Below are 19,873 nucleotides of genomic sequence, written 5' to 3' on the forward strand. Positions count from 1 at the left end.
TTTACTCCCAGAATCTGTGGATACTGCTAATAGCTGGTCGGCGGTGATGCTGAATGTCAGGCCCCTCCACAATCTTACATTGATTATCTATCCTATGTTAGTCCTGGAAAACCCTTTTAAGTATATACAAAACCTATAGTAATCGTTTAACCCATTGGTGACATCTGCCATATATAGTGCTAAGAGGCACCATAGCTAATTGGTAAATGCTGTATTGTACAGAAGACACCTGCTGGCAGTGTCCGTGATCAGAGATAACTCTGATCATGGACATTTAACCCCTCAGATGCTATGATCAATTCCGACAAAGGCATCTGAGAAGTCATTTATTGGAATCGGGTGTCTGCTAGTGACCGAACGCCCCCTACAATGAGATTCCAAGAGCTGTTCGGTTGCTGTGGCAGCTAAGAAACTTCTGAAGGCTTCTAGGCTTGCCATAGCAAAGCCCTGCAGTCTATGGTATAAACAGTCTAATTATCGCATGTTCAAGACTGCACACAACCTGTGGACACGAGTAGCGCTGTTATTGGAAGAAAGCAGCCATGCTTTTCTAATCCTGGACAACCCCTTTAAATGGTACCAATAGATACTGCAACTTATCCTGCATAAAGCAAGTCCTTATAGATCTACGTGAACTGAAGAATAAAAAAGTTATTGCTCTTGGAAACCAGGGAGGAAAAAAAATGAAAATTGTCTGGCTAAGGCTACTTTCCCACTAGCGTTTTTGCTGAATCCAGCAGCGTTCAGCAAAAACACTTCCGTTACTGATAATACAACAATCTGGATCTGTTATGAACGGATCCGGTTGTATTATCTTTAACACAGCCAAGACGGATCCATCATGAACTCCATTGAAAGTCAATGGGGGACGGATCCGTTTTCTATTGCTCCTCATCCCAGGACGGAAAGTATGAGAACGGTATGGTATGCATTTTGGAGCATTCAGTTCTGTTCAGTTCAGTTTTGTCCCCATTGACAATGAATGGGGACAAAACGGAAGCGTTTTTTTTTTCTGGTAATGAGACCCTATGATGGATCTCAATACTGGAAAATATTAACGCTAGTGTGAAAGTAGCCTAAGAGGTTAAATAATAGAAATATTACGCCACGAAAAGCCCATATAATAAAACAACAAAACTTTGCCTGGTTTAGAAGGCCCAAATAATCCAAACTGAAACAGTTAACATTACCCCTAGATGTAAAAGGAGTAACAGTCGCTGGTATAGTAAGTCAATCTGTGTTCATTTATCTTCATTTTCACATGGCAATTATTGGGAGGGGTTTGAAAGGATGGTTGTTTTTGGTGTGGTTTGGGTATGGAAACAGAAATTTGTTCAGATCTTCTGCCTGTTTAAAAGCACACGTGTGCAGGTAGCCTTAGGCCTCATGCACATGACCGTTGTGTGCATCCGTGTCCGTTGTTCCGTTTTCCGTGATTTTCTGCGGACCCATTGACTTTCAATGGGTCAGTTGAAAACTCGGAAAATGCACCGTTGTACATCCGCGTCCGTGAGCCGTGTTTCCTGTCCGTCAAAAAAATAGGACCTGTCCTATTTTTTTGACTGACAACGGTTCACGGGCCCATTGAAGTCGTGAAAACTTAGATGCGACAGTATATTCTAACACAGAGGCGTTCCCATAGTGATGGGGACGCTTCAAGTTAGAATATACTACGAACTGTGTACATGACTGCCCCCTGCTGCCTGGCAGCACCCGATCTCTTACAGAGGGCTGTGATCCGCACAATTAACCCCTCAGGTGCCGCAACTGAGGGGTTAATTGTGCGTATCATAGCCCCCTGTAAGAGATCAGGTGCTGCCAGGCAGGAGGGGGCAGACCCCGTCCCTCCCCAGTTTTAAATTCATTGGTGGCCAGTGCGGCCCCCCCTCCCTCCCCTGTATTTAACTCATTTGTGGCCAGTGCGGCCCCCCTCCCTCCCCAGTATTATATTCATTGGTGGCCAGTGCGGCCTCCCCTCTCCCCCTTCCTAATTAAAATCACCTTCCCCCACCTTCCCTACTGGTAAGTGACAGGTCTGTGCTATAAGCAATACGCCGCACAGACCTTTCACTTACCAGTAGGAGGAGCGCCCGGCCGGTCACAGACATCGCAGGTAAGTATAATGCTTCTATTGCTAAGTAACCATGGCAGCCAGGACTGCAGTAGCGTCTTGGCTGCCATGGTAACCGATCGGAGCCCCAGCGATTAAACTGGGACTCTGATCGGAAGTCTCCGCTGCCACCAATGATGGGGGAAGGTGATTTTAATTAGGGGGGGGAGAGGGGAGGCCGCACTGGCCACCAATGATGGGGGAAGGTGATTTTAATTAGGGGGGGGGGGGAAGGGGAGGCCGTACTGGCCAGCAATGATGGGGGAAGGTGATTTTAATTAGGGGGGGGGGGAGAAGGGAGGCCGCACTGGCCACCAATGAATATAATACTGGGGAGGGAGGGAGGGGGGCCGCACTGGCCACCAATGAGTTAAATACAGGGGAGGGAGGGGGGGCCGCACTGGCCACCAATGAATTTAAAACTGGGGAGGGAGGGGGTCTGCCCCCTCCTGCCTGGTAGCACCTGATCTCTTACAGGGGGCTATGATACGCACAATTAACCCCTCAGGTGCGGCACCTGAGGGGTTAATTGTGCGGATCAAAGCCCCCTGTAAGAGATCGGGTGCTGCCAGGCAGCAGGGGGCAGTCATGTACACAGTTCGTAGTATATTCTAACTTGAAGCGTCCCCATCAATATGGGAACGCCTCTGTGTTAGAATATACTGTCGGATCTGAGTTTCACAATCTAACTCAAATCCGATGGTATATTCTAACATAGAGGCGTTCCCATGGTGATGGGGACGCTTCAAGTAAAAATATACCATCGGATTGGAGAAAACTCTTATTCGATGGTATAATAGGGACTCCTGTGTGCATGAGGCCTTAAAGGCCTTAAAGATATGATCAATGGGGCATGTTTTATGACTGTTCATTGGCTAATCAACTGCCCATATAAAAGGGCCTTTATACAATTTAATAAGATATGTCAAGTCTTTCATATCAAAGTCAGGCGTGAAAGCAGAAAAACAACTCACGTTTTCTTTTGCATCCTGTTCTTTTTCTCTGTTACCTAACATTTATACTAAAGTATGTAATCCAAATTTCAAAAGATATACTTTTAATTTGACAAGGATGGTACTGAGAATCAAAACGTAAATATTTCGATGTACGTTTGAAATTAACATGAGAGATTTGAGCTTGGACTGAAAACCGAATGTGCAGATAGTATTGAAGATAATAATTTCATAGGAAGGCCTCATGCACACGACAGTTGTTTTTTGCGTCCGCAAAATGTGTTTTTTTCCACAGATCCCTTGTAATAAATGCCTATCCTTGTCCGCAAATGTGAAAAAAGTAGGACATGCACTATTTTTTTTGCTGAAGGGAAACACGGACAACGGACGCGGAACACAAACGGATGAACTATCAGCCTTTTCTTGCTGACCCATTGAGATGAATGGGTCCCCATCCTATCCGCAAAAAAAACAGAACGGAGGCCGAGAAAAACAACTGCCGTGTGCATGAGGCCTAAAAGATACATATACTGAAAAAGCAATCACAAAACTGCAACCATTCTGCATTTCTGCAAAATAAACAATGACATCATGACCTGTAGTAAGGGTTTAAAAAGATCCCAAAAATAAATGAACCCCTTCCAAACTGGCCAGTTTGGTATGTTTAAAGGGCAGTGGATTTGTACCTATGAAACTGGCTGACCTGTTACATGTGCGCTTGGCAGCTGAAGACATCTGTGTTGGTCTCATGTTCATATGTGTCCTCATTGCTGAGAAACATTAATATATAGTTTTAATATATGAAAATGAGCCACTAGCAGAAATAGGGGTAGATGCTCTACTCTCTCTACAACTGCTGTGCCCTCTGCTCTTTGACTTTAGGAGAAGTCAGGCCAGGTGTGATCACATTTAAATTGCCTGGCCCTGTCAATCAAAGTGCAGGTGGGGGGGCTGCAGATGCAGAGAGAACTGAGCCTCTAGGAGTACCAGCACCGCCCCCATTGCACCTAGACACTTATTTGCATATATTAAAACATCACAATGAACAAAAAACTGCTATTCTGGATTGTTTCTCCCCCCACAGTGTACATTGTGTAGTATAATTGACATGTTATCTTTATTCTGCAGGTCAATACGATTGTGATGATACCAAAATCTCTTTAGTTTTTTTATGCTTTGCTACTTTTGTATACAAAATACATTAAAAAAAAATGTATTTTTGTTTTTCTCACCATATTCTGTCTGCTACCTTTTCTATTCTTTCCATCAGCAGAGCTGTGAGTGCTTGTTTTTAGTAAAGCAACCTGTAGATTTAATCTGTACCATTTTAAGGTGCATATGACTTTTGGATCACTTTTTATATTGTTTTTTTTTTTTTTTTTTTAGAAGGATTAACAATTTGAATGTTTTTTAAAAAAAAATTGTGTTGCATTATTGTAAAAGCCAAATAAGTTTTTATTTTTTAACTGATGGAGTTCCGTGAGTTTTTTTTTTTACAGAACAACCTATAGTTTTATTGGTATATGCAACTTTTTGATTTCTTTTTATTAGATTTTTTGCGAGGCAGGGTGAACAAAAAAGAGTAATATTGGATTTTTCCACAGTTCACCTTGCGGGTTAACCTCTTAAGAATGCAGCCTAGTTTGGTTTTCCAGGATTAATTAACTACTAACTTAAGGCCCCTAAACTACCTACTGAAAGATTCATACTTACTAGCTTCCTGCCGTCCCTGCATACTGGCTCCTGTTCCTCCATCTTCTGATCCCTGGCTTGTTTTCTTCCTGCCAAAGCATGGACATAGTCACCTGCACTGCTGCAACCAAAGACTGGCTTCAGCAGTGAGATGGGTTGAGAGAGGGGTTCAAATGTGGATTCTGAGATCATCATTCCTAGCAGTGAGAGCTCGGTGCCAGCTGTATAATACAGCTGGCACCCAAAAGCAATGGAGTGGGCCTAGCTACTGAGTTAGCACCACTGCCATGTCATACTGTATACTAATGGTCGTTATGGATGTGGTACCAGATTTGTACAAGTTTTTTTTCTATAAGACCTAGCAGACTACTGTACTAGGCCGACCCAGAGCCCATTGTTGGACCCGACTGCCATACTAACCATATGCACCCCATGATCGCGTCTTGTGGAGGCCAATGGAGTGACAGAGGGAGCTACCTCCCTGTTTACAACTGCTTAGATACCACGGTCACTACTGATTGATTGGGGAAAGCTTTGATCCCACCCATTTCAGTGGAATACCAACCAGCTGTAATTACAGACAGGTAACACCACCAGTGGCACAGGTTGTGCCCACTCCATCTCTGCAACATAACTGTACGTTCTTTTGCATTAAATTACTTAAAGAGGACCTTTCATCAGGCTAGCTCTAGTCTAATTATTATCCTACCTTATAGGGCAGCTCCCACTGATGCTCGCGAGAACTTGAGCTCATTCTCCCTGGCTAAGAGCGGGGCGCTCTGATTGGATGCGCTCACAGCCAGGGAGAACATAACCACTCCCAGGAAAAAAATAAAAAAAGTCTCCGCCTAGTATAACCGAGTCGTCTCATCATAATATAAGGAGCCAAAATATACGGGGCCAACAGCGGATGATCGGAGGGTTCTTTAGAAGAAAAAAAAAAGTGCCATGGCATCAGTGGGGGCCGCCCTATAAGGTAGGATAATAATTAGACTAGAGCTAGCCTGATGAAAGGTCCTCTTTAAACTAACGATTTACACTTACAGTACGGCATTTTGCACATAGAGTTTACCACCAGAGACTTAAGGCTAGGTAGCAACTTTACAACTATTTTATTTTATTATCCTAATACATCTAAAATGAAAATTTTACTATTTTGGAGTCAGTCTATTAAAAATGTCCTTTTGTTTTATGCCTATGGCTTCTATGCAGACCTGGGCATACACCACAATTAGTCTATGAACATTCCCTTTGTATCCTCTTCTAGCTAACCCCTACTTTGTGCCTACCTAACAATTGTATGTTAGTGGAATGATTATAACTGCAGTATCAGACTATAAATCGTAGTCTGTTATCATGGAGATGCATAAATCTGCAAAGGACCTATAGAAAAAAACAATAGGAGCGAGTGTAATCAAGACCTACTGCACAGTTGCTTATTTTTATTTTTTTGGTGCATTAGAGAAATAAAAAAAAATTGATTTCAGATTTTCACATTGAAAGGATTGGGCATGTTCAAATCCAGCAACCTTATCCTTCTCTTCCCCAACAGCTGCTGTCAGGGCAAAGTCAGTTTGTCCCCATACCTATTGGATGATTAGCTGGTTCAGCCAAGGCCCATTGGCTGACATGCGGTACATCTAATATGTAAACAACTTTTGAATGTGTAGTAATGCTCTCTCCTCCTAAGGCTAGGCCATCAATCTTCTGATCTCTTACAACTCATTTAATATATGGTGGAACCTGACATCAAATATTGAATCACCCTGCAGCACCATCGCTGAAGAAATGAAACTGAAATCAAGGGAACCAGCTAGGTCCTCCAGAGATACCAAGGGACACTCTTTGTAGCAGCTTTCTGCCCCCTATTTTTGCTCGGTTTTGTAAACCAGACACCCAGTTTAAGTAGCTAAGTACTGTGTACAACATCACTGAGCCAAAGCTGTTGCCCAGACAGCTGCTACAACTTATTAAATACCCATAGAAGAAATCATTTTACCTATTCTAAAATATCTTTAAAAAGTACAGTTTTTTTAAATATGTTTACAGTCTACAAAACAAACTACATGTAATAGATACTGTACTAAAACTCCATATTATTTGGTGCTTAGCAATATCATCTCTAAATTATTTTAATTTAATTTACAGGTTCACTTGGACAAATATCTGACACTCTATTAGATGTGGAAGAAATTTCAAAAGTATCAACCAAAGTTGAAAAACAAAATGTCTCCCTGAAAGGGCAAAAGCAACAGCAAAATGTCCAAATAAAGTCTTCACAAAAGGCCTCAAGGGAGTGTGCAGACTCTGAAAGTGACTTTGAGTCAGATCCTCCTTCACCGAAGAGCAGTGAAGATGATGATCCAGAAGATGAAGAAACTTTACATGGAGACCAAGGCATCTTCCATGAAGACAATGACACTGAGCCAGAGATCACTGGACAAAGGCCTCTGTTAATGGATTCAGAAGAAGAGGAGGAGGAAGAAAAGCACAGTTCAGATTCAGATTATGACCGCACAAAAACAAAAAATTCCAATGTGAAGCTAAGTAGACCAGTAGGTGCCACTGAGAGTCCTAGGGAAAATACAACTAAGGCAGTTAAGGCAAACAATGTGGAACTGTCATCTAATCCACAGCTAGATGCATTTGGTGCTATACCATTTTATTATCTAAATACACAAAAAGTTCCAGAAGAACAATGTATAAAGGAAGCACAACCAGTTAGGATGGATCAAAAAGGAAAAGACGAATTTGATGTATTTTCTCAAGCACCATTCAGTCGAAAATTAGACATGCAAGATGGTCAGGTCACGTCTCCAGTTTCTCCAGGTAATGTTGATGTCTTTGGCTGCTCACCCTTTTACCCTTATTCAGTGCAGGAAGAAAAGATTTGTAGTGGAGAGGACATTTTTGGTTTGGTGCCATTTGAAGAAATAGCTGGAAACCATACCCAGCAAAAAGTAAAGCAACAACGCAATCTGCAGAAAATATCATCTTGTCAGAGACGCACAAAACAGGAACCAGCAAACAACAATGGAAAGCGTCACCATGGCACTCCATCAAGCACAAAAAAGACAGCCAAGCCCAGTTACCGCACTCCTGAAAAAGTCCGCCGTCACAGAAAAGGGGGAAGACGTGACTCACAGAGCAGCAACGAATTTCTTACTATTTCTGACTCAAAGGAAAACATTAGTATTTCTCTTAATGATGTTAAAGATCGCAACAATATGTTACAAGCAGATGAAAGTATGGTGGACCCTTTCAGTGCCAAACCGTTCCATCCTCAAGATTTGAGGCAACCTCAACATCATGGTCTTGGAGATAACCGTGGCGATCATCACCCAGCAGCAGCCAGCAGGCCAAGGCAGAGTTCACTGCATGGAGCTTACCTCAGCAGTGATAATACCAAAATGGATGACTTTGGTGCCGTGCCTTTCACTGAACTAGTGTTACAAAGTGTAACACAACAACAAAGCCAGCAGCCTCCATCACAACCATTAGATTTAGATCCATTTGGTGCAGCCCCTTTTCCTTCAAAGCAGTAATTACAATTTTTATTTAGACTATTGGATTGTTATATTCTACTTTTAATACTAAACTATACAGCTCTCTTAGATAACACAAAGCATTATCTTTAGCACATTTTTAACACCTAGACAATGTCTGGGAGCATATTTATATTTTTTATTGTTATTTTAAATACTATGGCGAAATTATAATAGCTTTAATATATGTCTCACACATTCCTTCTTGAAACTTGCACTTCTGGAGTAGTGTAAATGTTCCTATTAGCTGGTATAACATACAAATGTGTCCTTCCTTACCTTGGCTCTTGGTTTCAGATATCCTGGAATGCGTGGTGTGAAATGATCAGCGTTTTGTATTACTGTGTTGGGTGTTGTAACACAAAAGTTTTATTTTTTCAAAGTTGGTCATCTCGCAAAAGCCAAGGTTAAGAAGGACACATCTGTACAGATCTGTGGACTGGGAAACCACATGCAGAGGTGTATGACCCTTCTACAGTGATGGCAGTTTCACCACTTTTTTACACTGTTAATTTACAGTAGCCTCTGGTTTTTTAATGTTATTCACTAGCAAGTGTGTAACATCCTGATAGATTATGTAAATTGAGTTTTGCTTTGGTTTTCTATTAGAATTAAAATCCATCAAAGGGGTTCTTCAGGATTAGAAAAAAGACGAGGATGACCTACATTACCAGACCAGCCCATTGACAATAGTGGTGATGTTTCTGGAATCCCAGAGAGAACCCTTTATTAGATAATTCAAGAGAAGTTAAAATGTGCTACTTAAGAGGGAAAACTCTTTTATCTAAGGCAGGATTTCTCAACTCCGGTCCTCAGGACCCACCTACCAGTCATGTTTTCAGGATTTCCTTAGTATTTAGCAGGTGATATAATTAGTGTCAGTGCACCAGGACTTACCACAGGTATTCATTCTGTGGGATATTCTCAAATCCTGACTGGTAGGTGGGTCCCGAGGAGCGGAATTGAGAAACCCTGATCTAAGGAAATGGAATGTGGTAAACGTCACAAAACATTGCTTAAGCCATCCATGCTGAGTACGTGGAATATAGAATTAAAAGCAAAGCTCAGTGGAGGACCACTGTTTGTGCCATATGTCAGGAACCTACTATATGTCATGAATTGTTTACATGTATGTAAACACATGGGGGCTTTAAAACATGAATATTGCCAAATTGGAACTGATGCTTTATATAAGTATTCTACATTTGCATATTATCCACTGAGGAACAGGAACTGTGTGTAGTTTTCTTTTACTACAAATTGTGACTTTTAAGTCAAGAAATTACTGGCTGGAGAACCACTGAGGCCGGTTTCTTTGGTTCAAGTGTAATGTCTATATCAAATCATTGTAATATATGTTCTAGTCAATATCCAGGGTACCATGATTGCAGTGTTTACTTCCGATACCTGAAAAATGTGACACACATCTGAGTGTAATGCTAACGATGCAGGATTCTTTCTGTGGAATTTGGTCTTTTGTAAATCACATCCTGCAAATAGATTTTTTTTATGCTTAGATGTTAGAATTTACATGCTTTACATAGATGACACAAGACTGTATCATAAACAATAATTTTTACCAATATTTCTGTAACAATGAGATAGGCATGTTAGGCCTAGTTCACACTTCAGTAATTTGGTCAGTTGTTGTGAGCCAAAACAAGGTGCGGATCTAAACACAGAACAGGAACAAATCTTTTCTTTTATACCTTATCAATGTGTAGCCTCCATTTCTGGTTTTGCCTCACAATCACTGATAAAAATCACTGACCAAATAACTGCAGGATGAACTAGGCCTTAGTCTTCACAAGTTACAAAATCAGTCATAGTCTCATTGCCCCTCTTGACCTGCCATTCACAGAGTAATACGTTTATTTGAAACATACATCGATTGTGCCTACCTGATTTCAGAAAAAAGTGCTATTATCATTAGAATAAAAGAGCCTAGCCAAAACAATTAAACATACCCACAATGTGATTATCCATGATCTTGCCCAGTAAATCTCAAAAAGTGGTGTTTATGATCGATTTATTCACACAAATGTATTAGAAAGGTCCAAGAGCAAAATCTGCAAGATGCTATGTTCTCACCGCTGACGTAAATGGAACCTATGAAAAATATTCAACACCATTTGGTCATTAGGACCAAACAATGGTTTCGGACATACAATGCAGTCAGAAATGTATTTTAAAGGGGTTGTCGCATCACGACTGTCCATTTGTCTTAGGCTAGGCTCACATCACCTTTTTTGGTTTTCAGCTCTTCTGATCAGTCAGAAGAACAGAAAAATAAAACAGATCTTTTTTTTTTGAGCATCTGTCAGTTCCGTCAGAGTTCGGTCATTTTAGATGGCAGAAAAGCCCTGCCTGCTGGTGATGTGAATCCGGCCTTATTAAGGTATTTGGAAATTATGGATGGGAATCCTGCGCTCGGACTCCATTCATCTCGAATGTTGTTGCAGGGGAAATACCTGGCTTGCTGTATCTGGTTGCCAGAAGCAGGACCCAGGAATGTCTCTACTAAGCCACCCCCATTAATATGTTTGTGTGAATACTGCCTATTTATGACAGATTGCAACGCTCAACCACCATTTCCAATGTTGATAGAGTTCATGGAGCATACTACTAAAATACGATGTTTCCTGTACTGTGTGGGAATCTATAATCTGTATCTTTGGGGCACTAGCATCATTTCATTTTCAATTCTCTAGACTCTGGGTTTGTATTTTTGTTTTTATATCAGACATCAATTTATGTGAAACGTTTAATATTGGGCTGCAAACATTAAGAAATCTGCATTCTACATTCCAGGAGTCGTATAACAAATTATGGACCAACCAGGTTTTTCTAGATTCCAGAGAAACTAAAGAAAGCAGCATTGCAGACCAGTCAATGTTCATTTTTAGGTGTTCTAAATATACATTTTTGCAAAGGGAAATAGCAATAAGGCACTCGGACTTTGTTTTTATGGTTCAATGTGTTTTATTGGATGATACTAGGTATATGACATGCAGAAGATTGTACGTTGTACCCTGCTATTTTTTAAATAAAATAGTTCTGAAAAGATCTGGGATTATTTTTGAATTTCACAAACTGAAAACTAAAAGAAATTCATATTAGGGATATTCTGTGTAAAATGTATCATATGTTTGCACATTCTGGCGGGATCTTTCAGGGCAATCTTGTGTACCCTAACATCTGTGCCTCCCCCCCCCCCCCCCCCCCCCCATTCCATATTTTAGAAAACTGCTAATTTTAGTCACAGAAGAATAGTGTCCGGAAATATACAATTCCTAGCACTGGATGTGAAGAGAGGAAGCTGGCTGCTTTATTTGTGTAAAGATCAATGCATTTTTCTTTTATTAGAAATACAGTGTACCTAATGGTCTTGCTACAATGAAAGTCAAGTGATTCAATAACTATACCATAAATACTTTTTATTACACAGTAGTTAACCACAAAGCTTTAGAAATACATTTAAATTATAATTTGTAAAATATGAAACACTTAGAAATTTTGCACAGTGACAAAAGGCAGTGCTTTCTACAATAGGGTGAATAAATTAGAAGACAAATATCAGGTTTAGTTAGGGGTAAAAATTAAATTTCAAAGACGCTGCAAAAGACTTCAGACTGGAGCGGAGGTTCACCTTCCAACAGGACAATGACCCTAAACATACAGCCAGAGCTGCAATGGAACGGTTTAGATCAAAGCATATTCATGTGTTAGAGTGGCCCAGTCAAAGTCCAGACCAAAGTCCAGACCTAAATGCTCTCCATCCAATCTGACTGAGCTTGAGATATTTTGCGAAGAAGAATGGGCAAAAATTTCAGCCTCTAGATGTGCAAAGATGATAGAGACATACCCCAAAAGACTTGCAGTGAAAGGTGGTCCTACAAAGTATTGACTCATGGGGGCTGAATACAAATGCACCCCACACTTTCCAGATTTTTAATCATTAAAAATTTTTTAAAACCGTGTGCCATTTTCTTTTCAGTTCACACATACTTTTGCTTGTGTTGGTTTCTTACATAAAATTCATTGAAGTTTGTGGGTGTAACACAAATTTTTTGGGGGGAAAAGTGCAAGGGGTGTGAATACTTTTTTAAGGCACCGTATACACACACACACACACACATATATATATATATATATATATACACAGTACAGACCAAAAGTTTGGACACACCTCATTCAAAGAGTTTTCTTTATTTTCATGACTATGAAGGCATCAAAACTATGAATTAACACATGTGGAATTATATACATAACAAACAAGTGTGAAACAACTGAAAATATGTCATATTCTAGGTTCTTCAAAGTAGCCACCTTTTGCTTTGATTACTGCTTTGCACACTCTTGGCATTCTCTTGATGAGCTTCAAGAGGTAGTCCCCTGAAATGGTCTTCCAACAGTCTTGAAGGAGTTCCCAGAGATGCTTAGCACTTGTTGGCCCTTGTTGCCTTCACTCTGCGGTCCACCTCACCCCAAACTATCTCGATTGGGTTCAGGTCCGGTGACTGTGGAGGCCAGGTCATCTGGCGCAGCACCTCATCGCTCTCCTTCATGGTCAAATAGCCCTTACTTTCAAAGTTTTCCCAATATTTCGGCTGACTGACCTTCATTTCTTAAAGTAATGATGGCCACTCGTTTTTCTTTACTTAGCTGCTTTTTTCTTGCCATAATACAAATAATAACAGTCTATTCAGTAGGACTATCAGCTGTGTATCCACCTGACTTCTCCTCAACGCAACTGATGGTCCCAACCCCATTTATAAGGCAAGAAATCCCACTTATTAAACCTGACAGGGCACACCTGTGAAGTGAAAACCATTTCAGGGGACTACCTCTTGAAGCTCATCAAGAGAATGCCAAGAGTGTGCAAAGCAGTAATCAAAGCAAAAGGTGGCTACTTTGAAGAACCTAGAATATGACATATTTTCAGTTGTTTCACACTTATGTGGAATCATATACATAACAAACGTGTTAATTCATAGTTTTGATGCCTTCAGTGTGAATCTACAATTTTCATAGTCATGAAAATAAAGAAAACTCTTTGAATGAGAAGGTGTGTCCAAACTTTTGGTCTGTACTGTATATACACACCTACCAGTATATACATTGCCTACAAAATTATTCACTCCACTCTGAGGGTTTTCATGTTAAAGGAACACTAAACCTAGAAATGAATAATACATGTAAACAGGGAATATTGTTTCCCTCGCTGTTTTGTCAATCTGCAGCATTATATACATTATCTTGAAACAAATATTCTTGCAGATATCCCGCAGTGAACAAAAGGGAGTTCATCTCCTGCTGATCTGTTCCATCTTGACTGGAGACTGACTGATGAGTGGGGAGGGTTTACACAATCGTATTGTCCTACTGCAGACAGTGCACAGCAAAGAGTCTCCTGCTTTGGACACATTTCTAATGCTAGCCATAAAGATTCAACAGCTGTCAGCCAAAAACTCCCTCTCCCAACTCCCCCTTAAACATACATATTTGATTCAGAGTCAAGAGCTCCCTATACATATTAGGCTACTTTCACACTGGCGTTTCTGGGTTTGCTTGTGAGATCCATTTCAGGGCTCTCACAAGTGGCCCAAAACGGATCTGTTCAGCCCCAATGCATTCTGAATGGATAAGGATCCGTTCAGAATGCATCAGTTTAGCTCCGTTCCACCTCCATTCCGCTCTGAAGGCGGACACCAAAACGCAGCTTGCAGCGTTTTGGTGTCTGCCTGACGATGCGGAGCCAAATGGATCTGTCCTGACTTACAATGTAAGTCAATGGGGACAGATCCGTTTTCACTGACACAATATGGTGCAATTGAAATCGGATCCGTCCCCGATTGACTTTCAATGTAAGTCAGGACGGATCCGTTTTGACTTAGACTTTTCTTTTGAAAGAATAATGCAAACTGATCCGTTCTGAACGGATACAAGCGTTTGCATTATCGGTGCAGATACGTCTGTGCAGATACAAGACGGATCCGCACCGAACGCAGGTGTGAAAGTAGCCTTAGACTTCGGCTGCCTTTACAGCCTGTAACTGTACAGTGGGGGACATGACCAAGGATTGCTGTGTAGCAGTGCAGCCACAGACATTAATGGGGTTGCAACAAAGCTGCTGCGACAGATATTTATGGTGCAATTTCTGTTCAGTGTTTTAAAGGAAATGTGTCACCAACATTTTTATCTGCCAGTAAAAACCAGATAGCAACACACATCCTTTTTTTCTTATCTGATTGTAGATTTTTTAAATTTTATTCTATTTACTGAACATTATTATGGGGTTGGCCATCTTGCCTGAACTGTTCTTAACAGCATTTACAGAGCATTAAGAAATTCCTTTACAGCAGCCCCATGTTTTATAGACACAATGGTCAGGAGGCGACATCATTGAGTTGAGACTTTTCTAGGCACGCTCTGTGACCTGTGCAGAGGACATTGTACAAGGAAATAATAGATAAGATCTGACAATCACCTATTGTGAATGGTGGGGCCTGTCTTATCTGTACACAGAGGTGATATACAATTGCAGAAAAGTGATCTGTACAGACGCCACTGGTGCCTATTATTAGGCTTAGTGCCCAGTTTGAAATCTGTAGGATTTCATGTTTTTTGTTTAAATATAGATATTATCATGAAAAATGTAAAAATAACATAAAAAATTCTTTAAAAATATATGCTAAATATTAAACATGATTTCAACAATAGGATATTTTCTGATGACACATCAATGTTTCGGCCAAATGCACACGACCGTTTGAGACCACATTTTTCGTGGCTTGGATGCATTCACTTTAATGGGGCAGCAAAAGATGCAGACAACACTCCATGTGCTGTCCGCATCTGTTGCTCCATTCCTTGGCCCTGCAAAAAAAAAAAAAAAATATATAACATGTCCTATTCTTGTCCGTTTTGCGGACAAGAATAGGCATTTCTAAAATGGGCGGCGCATTCTGTTCCACAAACTGCAGACCGGAAAACATGGTGCGGTTGTGTGCGTGTAGCCTTGAACTGCTGACAGCACTTAGTAGAAACTGGGGGGGAGCTTCTATTATCAGTAAGTGTGAATATGAAGTATTATTCTGCAAAACACTGATCCTCCAATTAACCAGGAGGTGGTGCTTCATTGGCTTGTGCTGGCCTGGCCCATGCTGCAGACCGCAAATTGCAGTCCGCAATGCAGATCGCGGACCCATTTACCTAAAGGGGGTGCACAATCCGCACCGCAAAAAACTACTTTTTTGCGGTGCGGAGGCACGGACAGAAAACCCACAGAAGCACTCCGATACGTGCCTCTGTTCCGCACCGCATCTCCCCGATTGCGGACCCATTCAAACGAATGGGTCCACATCCGTGATGTGGTGTGCACACGGCCGGTGTATTGTGGACCCGCTGTATGCATGAGCCCTAATACTGACTATTATCCTCAGGCTAGGTCATCAATACCAGATTGATGGGGTTCCGACTCCCTGCACCCAGCTGATCAGTTATTTGAAGGACTCACAGTGCTCATGCAAGTGCTACTTCTTCTTAAAAATTGTCAGAATGTATGTTTGACCTGCTCTCTCCAGCCCCTACCTAGCACTGGAGGCAGTTTAGCATGGTCAAAACTGCGCACACATTTCCTTTAATAATTGAATGCATGTATCAATCCTGTACTGTCAGCATGACATCATAATAGGGCTTGTTCACACACCTATATTCAGAGTCTCTAGTCTGTCCTTATATTTGTTGCTAAAGAAGCGAAACATCACAGTAGCAAAAAATATAAAAAATTTAATAAATAAAAACATATTTTTTCCTGTCAATTGCAACAAATATGTACACAGAATTGGTAATAATACCGTCATGCAAAAAGAACCCCCTCCCCCCAATTCATTACTGCAACAGTGGTTTAGTATAAATGGCATGTATGCAAGTTAATACCTGTTGGAATTGATATCAGATAATCACCAGCAGACTCATGACACTTCTGAAAGAGTCTCAAGTTTGCAAGGCAAAAATGAAAGAAAATGCACACAACTAAGGTGTTCCACCAGTTATAGCTTTGTCATTACTGCAGTCTGAGAGCCATAAAAGGACTGCCTCTCTAAATAGAAGATTTGTATTTACCTGTTTTCCGCGATGTCCACTTTCTGGTCCCCGCAATGTTGACATCCTGTGCTGCATGGGAATCATCACATGCTCCGCTGCAGACAATGTCTGGCTTCAGCGGTGATGTGGCAAGAAGCAGCAGGTCACTGGCTGCAGCGAAGCATGTGATCATGCTCAAGCAGTGCCAGATATAACCACTCCAGGACCGGAACATGGACATATCAGAGGCAGTGAAGAGGATCGAAGCAGAGGGGAGCAGGTACACATGTTGACAAAATCGTTGGCAGTCTTCGTTAAAGAAAAACCCACAATGGTCGCTGAAATAACTTGAAACTGGCAAAAGTAATAATAAATAAAAATGTACTGAAAATCTGTTAATGAAAATTATATATTGCTTTTGAATTGTGGTTCAACAGGATAAGGACCCAAAACACAGCTAAAACCTCCAAGAATGGCTGAGAGCAAAGAATTGGACTATTCTGAAGTGGCCTTCTATGAGCCCTGATCTAAATCCTGTGGAACATCAGTGGAAGGAGCTGAAACATGCAGTCTGGAGAAGGCACCCTTCAAACCTGAGACACCTGGAGCAGTTTGCTCATGAGCAGCATTAATGCTGCAATTCTTATTTTGGCCACCAGATGGAAGGCCAACATAAGAAATGCGCAAAATGCAAAGAAAATGTATTTTTTTTTTATCCATTATAGGTCAAAATAAAATAAAATAAATCATTTATAAAAGGTTATTTATGAGCTTTAAAATGATACATTTAAAAAAAAAGTTAATATAAAAGTTTAGATCACCCCCTTTCCGTATAATAAAACCGCAACTGAAAAAAGCCCATAATATTAAAATAAAATAAAAAATTCAATATGGCGAAATGGAAAAATGGGTCAAAATGGCAGATTTGCATTGCTTTTCTTACCCAAAAAAATGTAATAAAATGTGATCCAAAAGTCATGCACACTCCAAAATGATATCAATAAAAACTATGAATTGTCCCGCAAAAAATGAGCCCCTAAACAGCTCAGTAGACATAAGTATGAAAAACTTATGGTGGTCAGAAGATGGTGATGTAAAAAAAATGTTTTTCCTCAAAGTTCACATTTATTTTTACACTATTTACACATATAAAACCTATACATATGGGGTATCGTTGTAATCATACTGACCCAGAGAATGAAGGGCATAGGTCAGTTTTGCCATAAACAAAACACGTAAAACGGTGGAGGGATTGCGTTTTTTTTCCAATTCCACCTTATTTGGAATTTTCTTCCCGCTTCCCACTTACTACATTTTATGCCATAATTAATGGTGGCATTAGAAAGTACAACTTGTCCCGCAAAAAATAAACCCTCATACAGCTATGTGACTGGAAATATAAAAAAGTTATAGCTCGTGGAAAATAGGGAAGAAAAATGAAAACGAAAAAAACCTCCGGTAGCCAAAGGGTTAAGGGTACCATCATTTTTCTCCAGCCCAGTTTCAAATTATTCTGTTGAACCACATTTCAAAAGCAATGTCTGATTTTCATTAGCTGATTTTCAGTATTTTTTATTTTATTTATTATTACTTTTGTCAGTTTCAAATTATTTCAGTGACCATTGTGTTTTTTTCTTTCTTTAAAGGGTTTCTATCACTTGGTATGACATAATTAGCTGTCAGACACTAGCGATCTGCTAGTGTCTGCTCTGGCCAACCATCCTAATATAATCACTTGTGGGGCAGCGGTTTTGCTAAAAAACTAACTTTTATAAATATGCTAATGAGCCTCTAGGTGCTATGTGGGCGTCATTAGCACCTAGAGGCTCCGTCTACCTTCATACACAGCCGCCGCCCAGCGCGTCCCTCCAGCCCGCCCATGTCCTCCTCCGTGTGACGCAGCGGACGAGTTCTCGCTCATGCGCCGTGCGTGGCTGTATTCGGCGCATTTGAGATCTCAGCTCGGAGCGGTCAGACATTCAATGCGCATGCGCCGAATACAGCCGCGCATGCGCATTGAATGTCTGACCGCTCCGAGCTGAGATCTCAAATGCGCCGAATACAGCCGCGCACGGCGCATGCGCGAGAACTCGTCCTCTGCGTCACACGGAGGAGGACATGGGCGGGCTGGAGGGACGCGCTGGGCGGCGGCTGTGTATGAAGGTAGACGGAGCCTCTAGGTGCTAATGACGCCCACATAGCACCTAGAGGCTCATTAGCATATTTATAAAAGTTAGTTTTTTAGCAAAACCGCTGCCCCACAAGTGATTATAGTAGGATGGTTGGCCAGAGCAGACACTAGCGGATCGCTAGTGTCTGAGAGCTAATTATGTCATACCAAGTGATAGAAACCCTTTAACGGAAGGGTACCAAGAATTTTGTCCACGTATGTAAGTATGAATCTTCTTTTTGGAGAAGCAGGCTCTGGGCACTTTCTAAAAACTCATCATTCTCAGAGAACCCCTTTAACTTTTTTAATTTTTCCATGATACTAGCCATATTTTGTATGTATTTTGTACTGAATAACTACTATTAATATTATTTCTTGGGGTGATATATAAAAAAAAACTATTCTGCCAATATTTGTATTTACAGTTTACCATGTGTCATACAATTATTTTAAAAACATTACAATAAAAATGTTTTATTGTGTAAAAGTTTTTAGGGAATATTTTTTTTAAATATACGCTGCAATCATAATGACCCCCGTCAACATACCTTTATGAGGAAAATTTGTAGTTTTTAATCACTGGAATCATTTTGGAGTACACTTTCTGACGTAGAAGAGTTCCAAATTATGGCACATAGCACATTTGTGACTTTTCAAAGCTCTCATTCTCACTTATTAGAAGCAGAGAGAAAAGTGGACAGGGTTTGGCAGGAAGGACTGGAGCCACCAAGAGATTTGCCATCACTTACACAAACCAGTGCAAAATATAGTGCAAATCTAGATTTCAATTTGTTGTGAAAGGGCAGCCAAAGATGCACTAAATTATTAAAGGGTTGACCACTTTGCAATCTTTTTATGTTACTCACTGTTTTACACTGCTCCTGTTTTGTTCAGTAACTTGCATACATCCTGTAAACAGTGGCTATGGATTGTTGCTATGAACTAAGATCTAATCAGTTATATTTTGAAGCAAAGCTATAATATCTAAAAATAATCATACCTCTTTTATGATAGCAGTTATCATGCTGGCATTAAAGGTGTTGTACCAACTGGGCATCATCTATCATTACATCCAATTAGATCATTTAGACTTCCTGGGGGGCTACTCTCCTCTATTAAGCCTCATGCAGACGTCTGTGGACCACGGTCCGTGAGATACCGGACTGGCACTGCAGGAGCGCACGGCGTCATTGGTTGCTATGACGCTGTGCACTCCTGCAATGCCAGTCCGGTATCTCACGGACGTCTGCATGAGGCTTTAGCCAGAGCGTAAAACTGCTTTAAAGGAGCGGTGCCATGTACTCCTACATTTGTG

At 40.8% G+C, this 19,873-nt stretch overlaps 2 protein-coding genes across 2 annotated transcripts in view; one reads left to right on the top strand and one right to left on the bottom strand.

Annotated features, from left to right (window-relative positions):
* The window catches only part of BMP2K (BMP2 inducible kinase), a 277,829-nt gene extending 269,196 nt beyond the window's left edge, over positions 1-8,633 (top strand). Inside the window, exons 16-17 of the mRNA XM_040417921.1 lie at positions 6,904-7,344; positions 7,381-8,633. Of these exons, the coding sequence (XP_040273855.1) occupies positions 6,904-7,344; positions 7,381-8,300 (1,361 nt within the window). The 3' untranslated portion in view covers positions 8,301-8,633. The remainder of the gene's footprint in view (positions 1-6,903; positions 7,345-7,380) is intronic.
* The window catches only part of PAQR3 (progestin and adipoQ receptor family member 3), a 44,312-nt gene continuing 29,222 nt past the window's right edge, over positions 4,784-19,873 (bottom strand). Inside the window, exon 8 of the mRNA XM_040417925.1 lies at positions 4,784-4,844. The gene's annotated coding sequence lies outside the window, so the exon portion shown is untranslated. The remainder of the gene's footprint in view (positions 4,845-19,873) is intronic.

The sequence above is a fragment of the Bufo bufo genome, chromosome 2 (assembly GCF_905171765.1).
Source record: "Bufo bufo chromosome 2, aBufBuf1.1, whole genome shotgun sequence".
NCBI classification, from domain to species: Eukaryota; Metazoa; Chordata; class Amphibia; order Anura; family Bufonidae; genus Bufo; species Bufo bufo.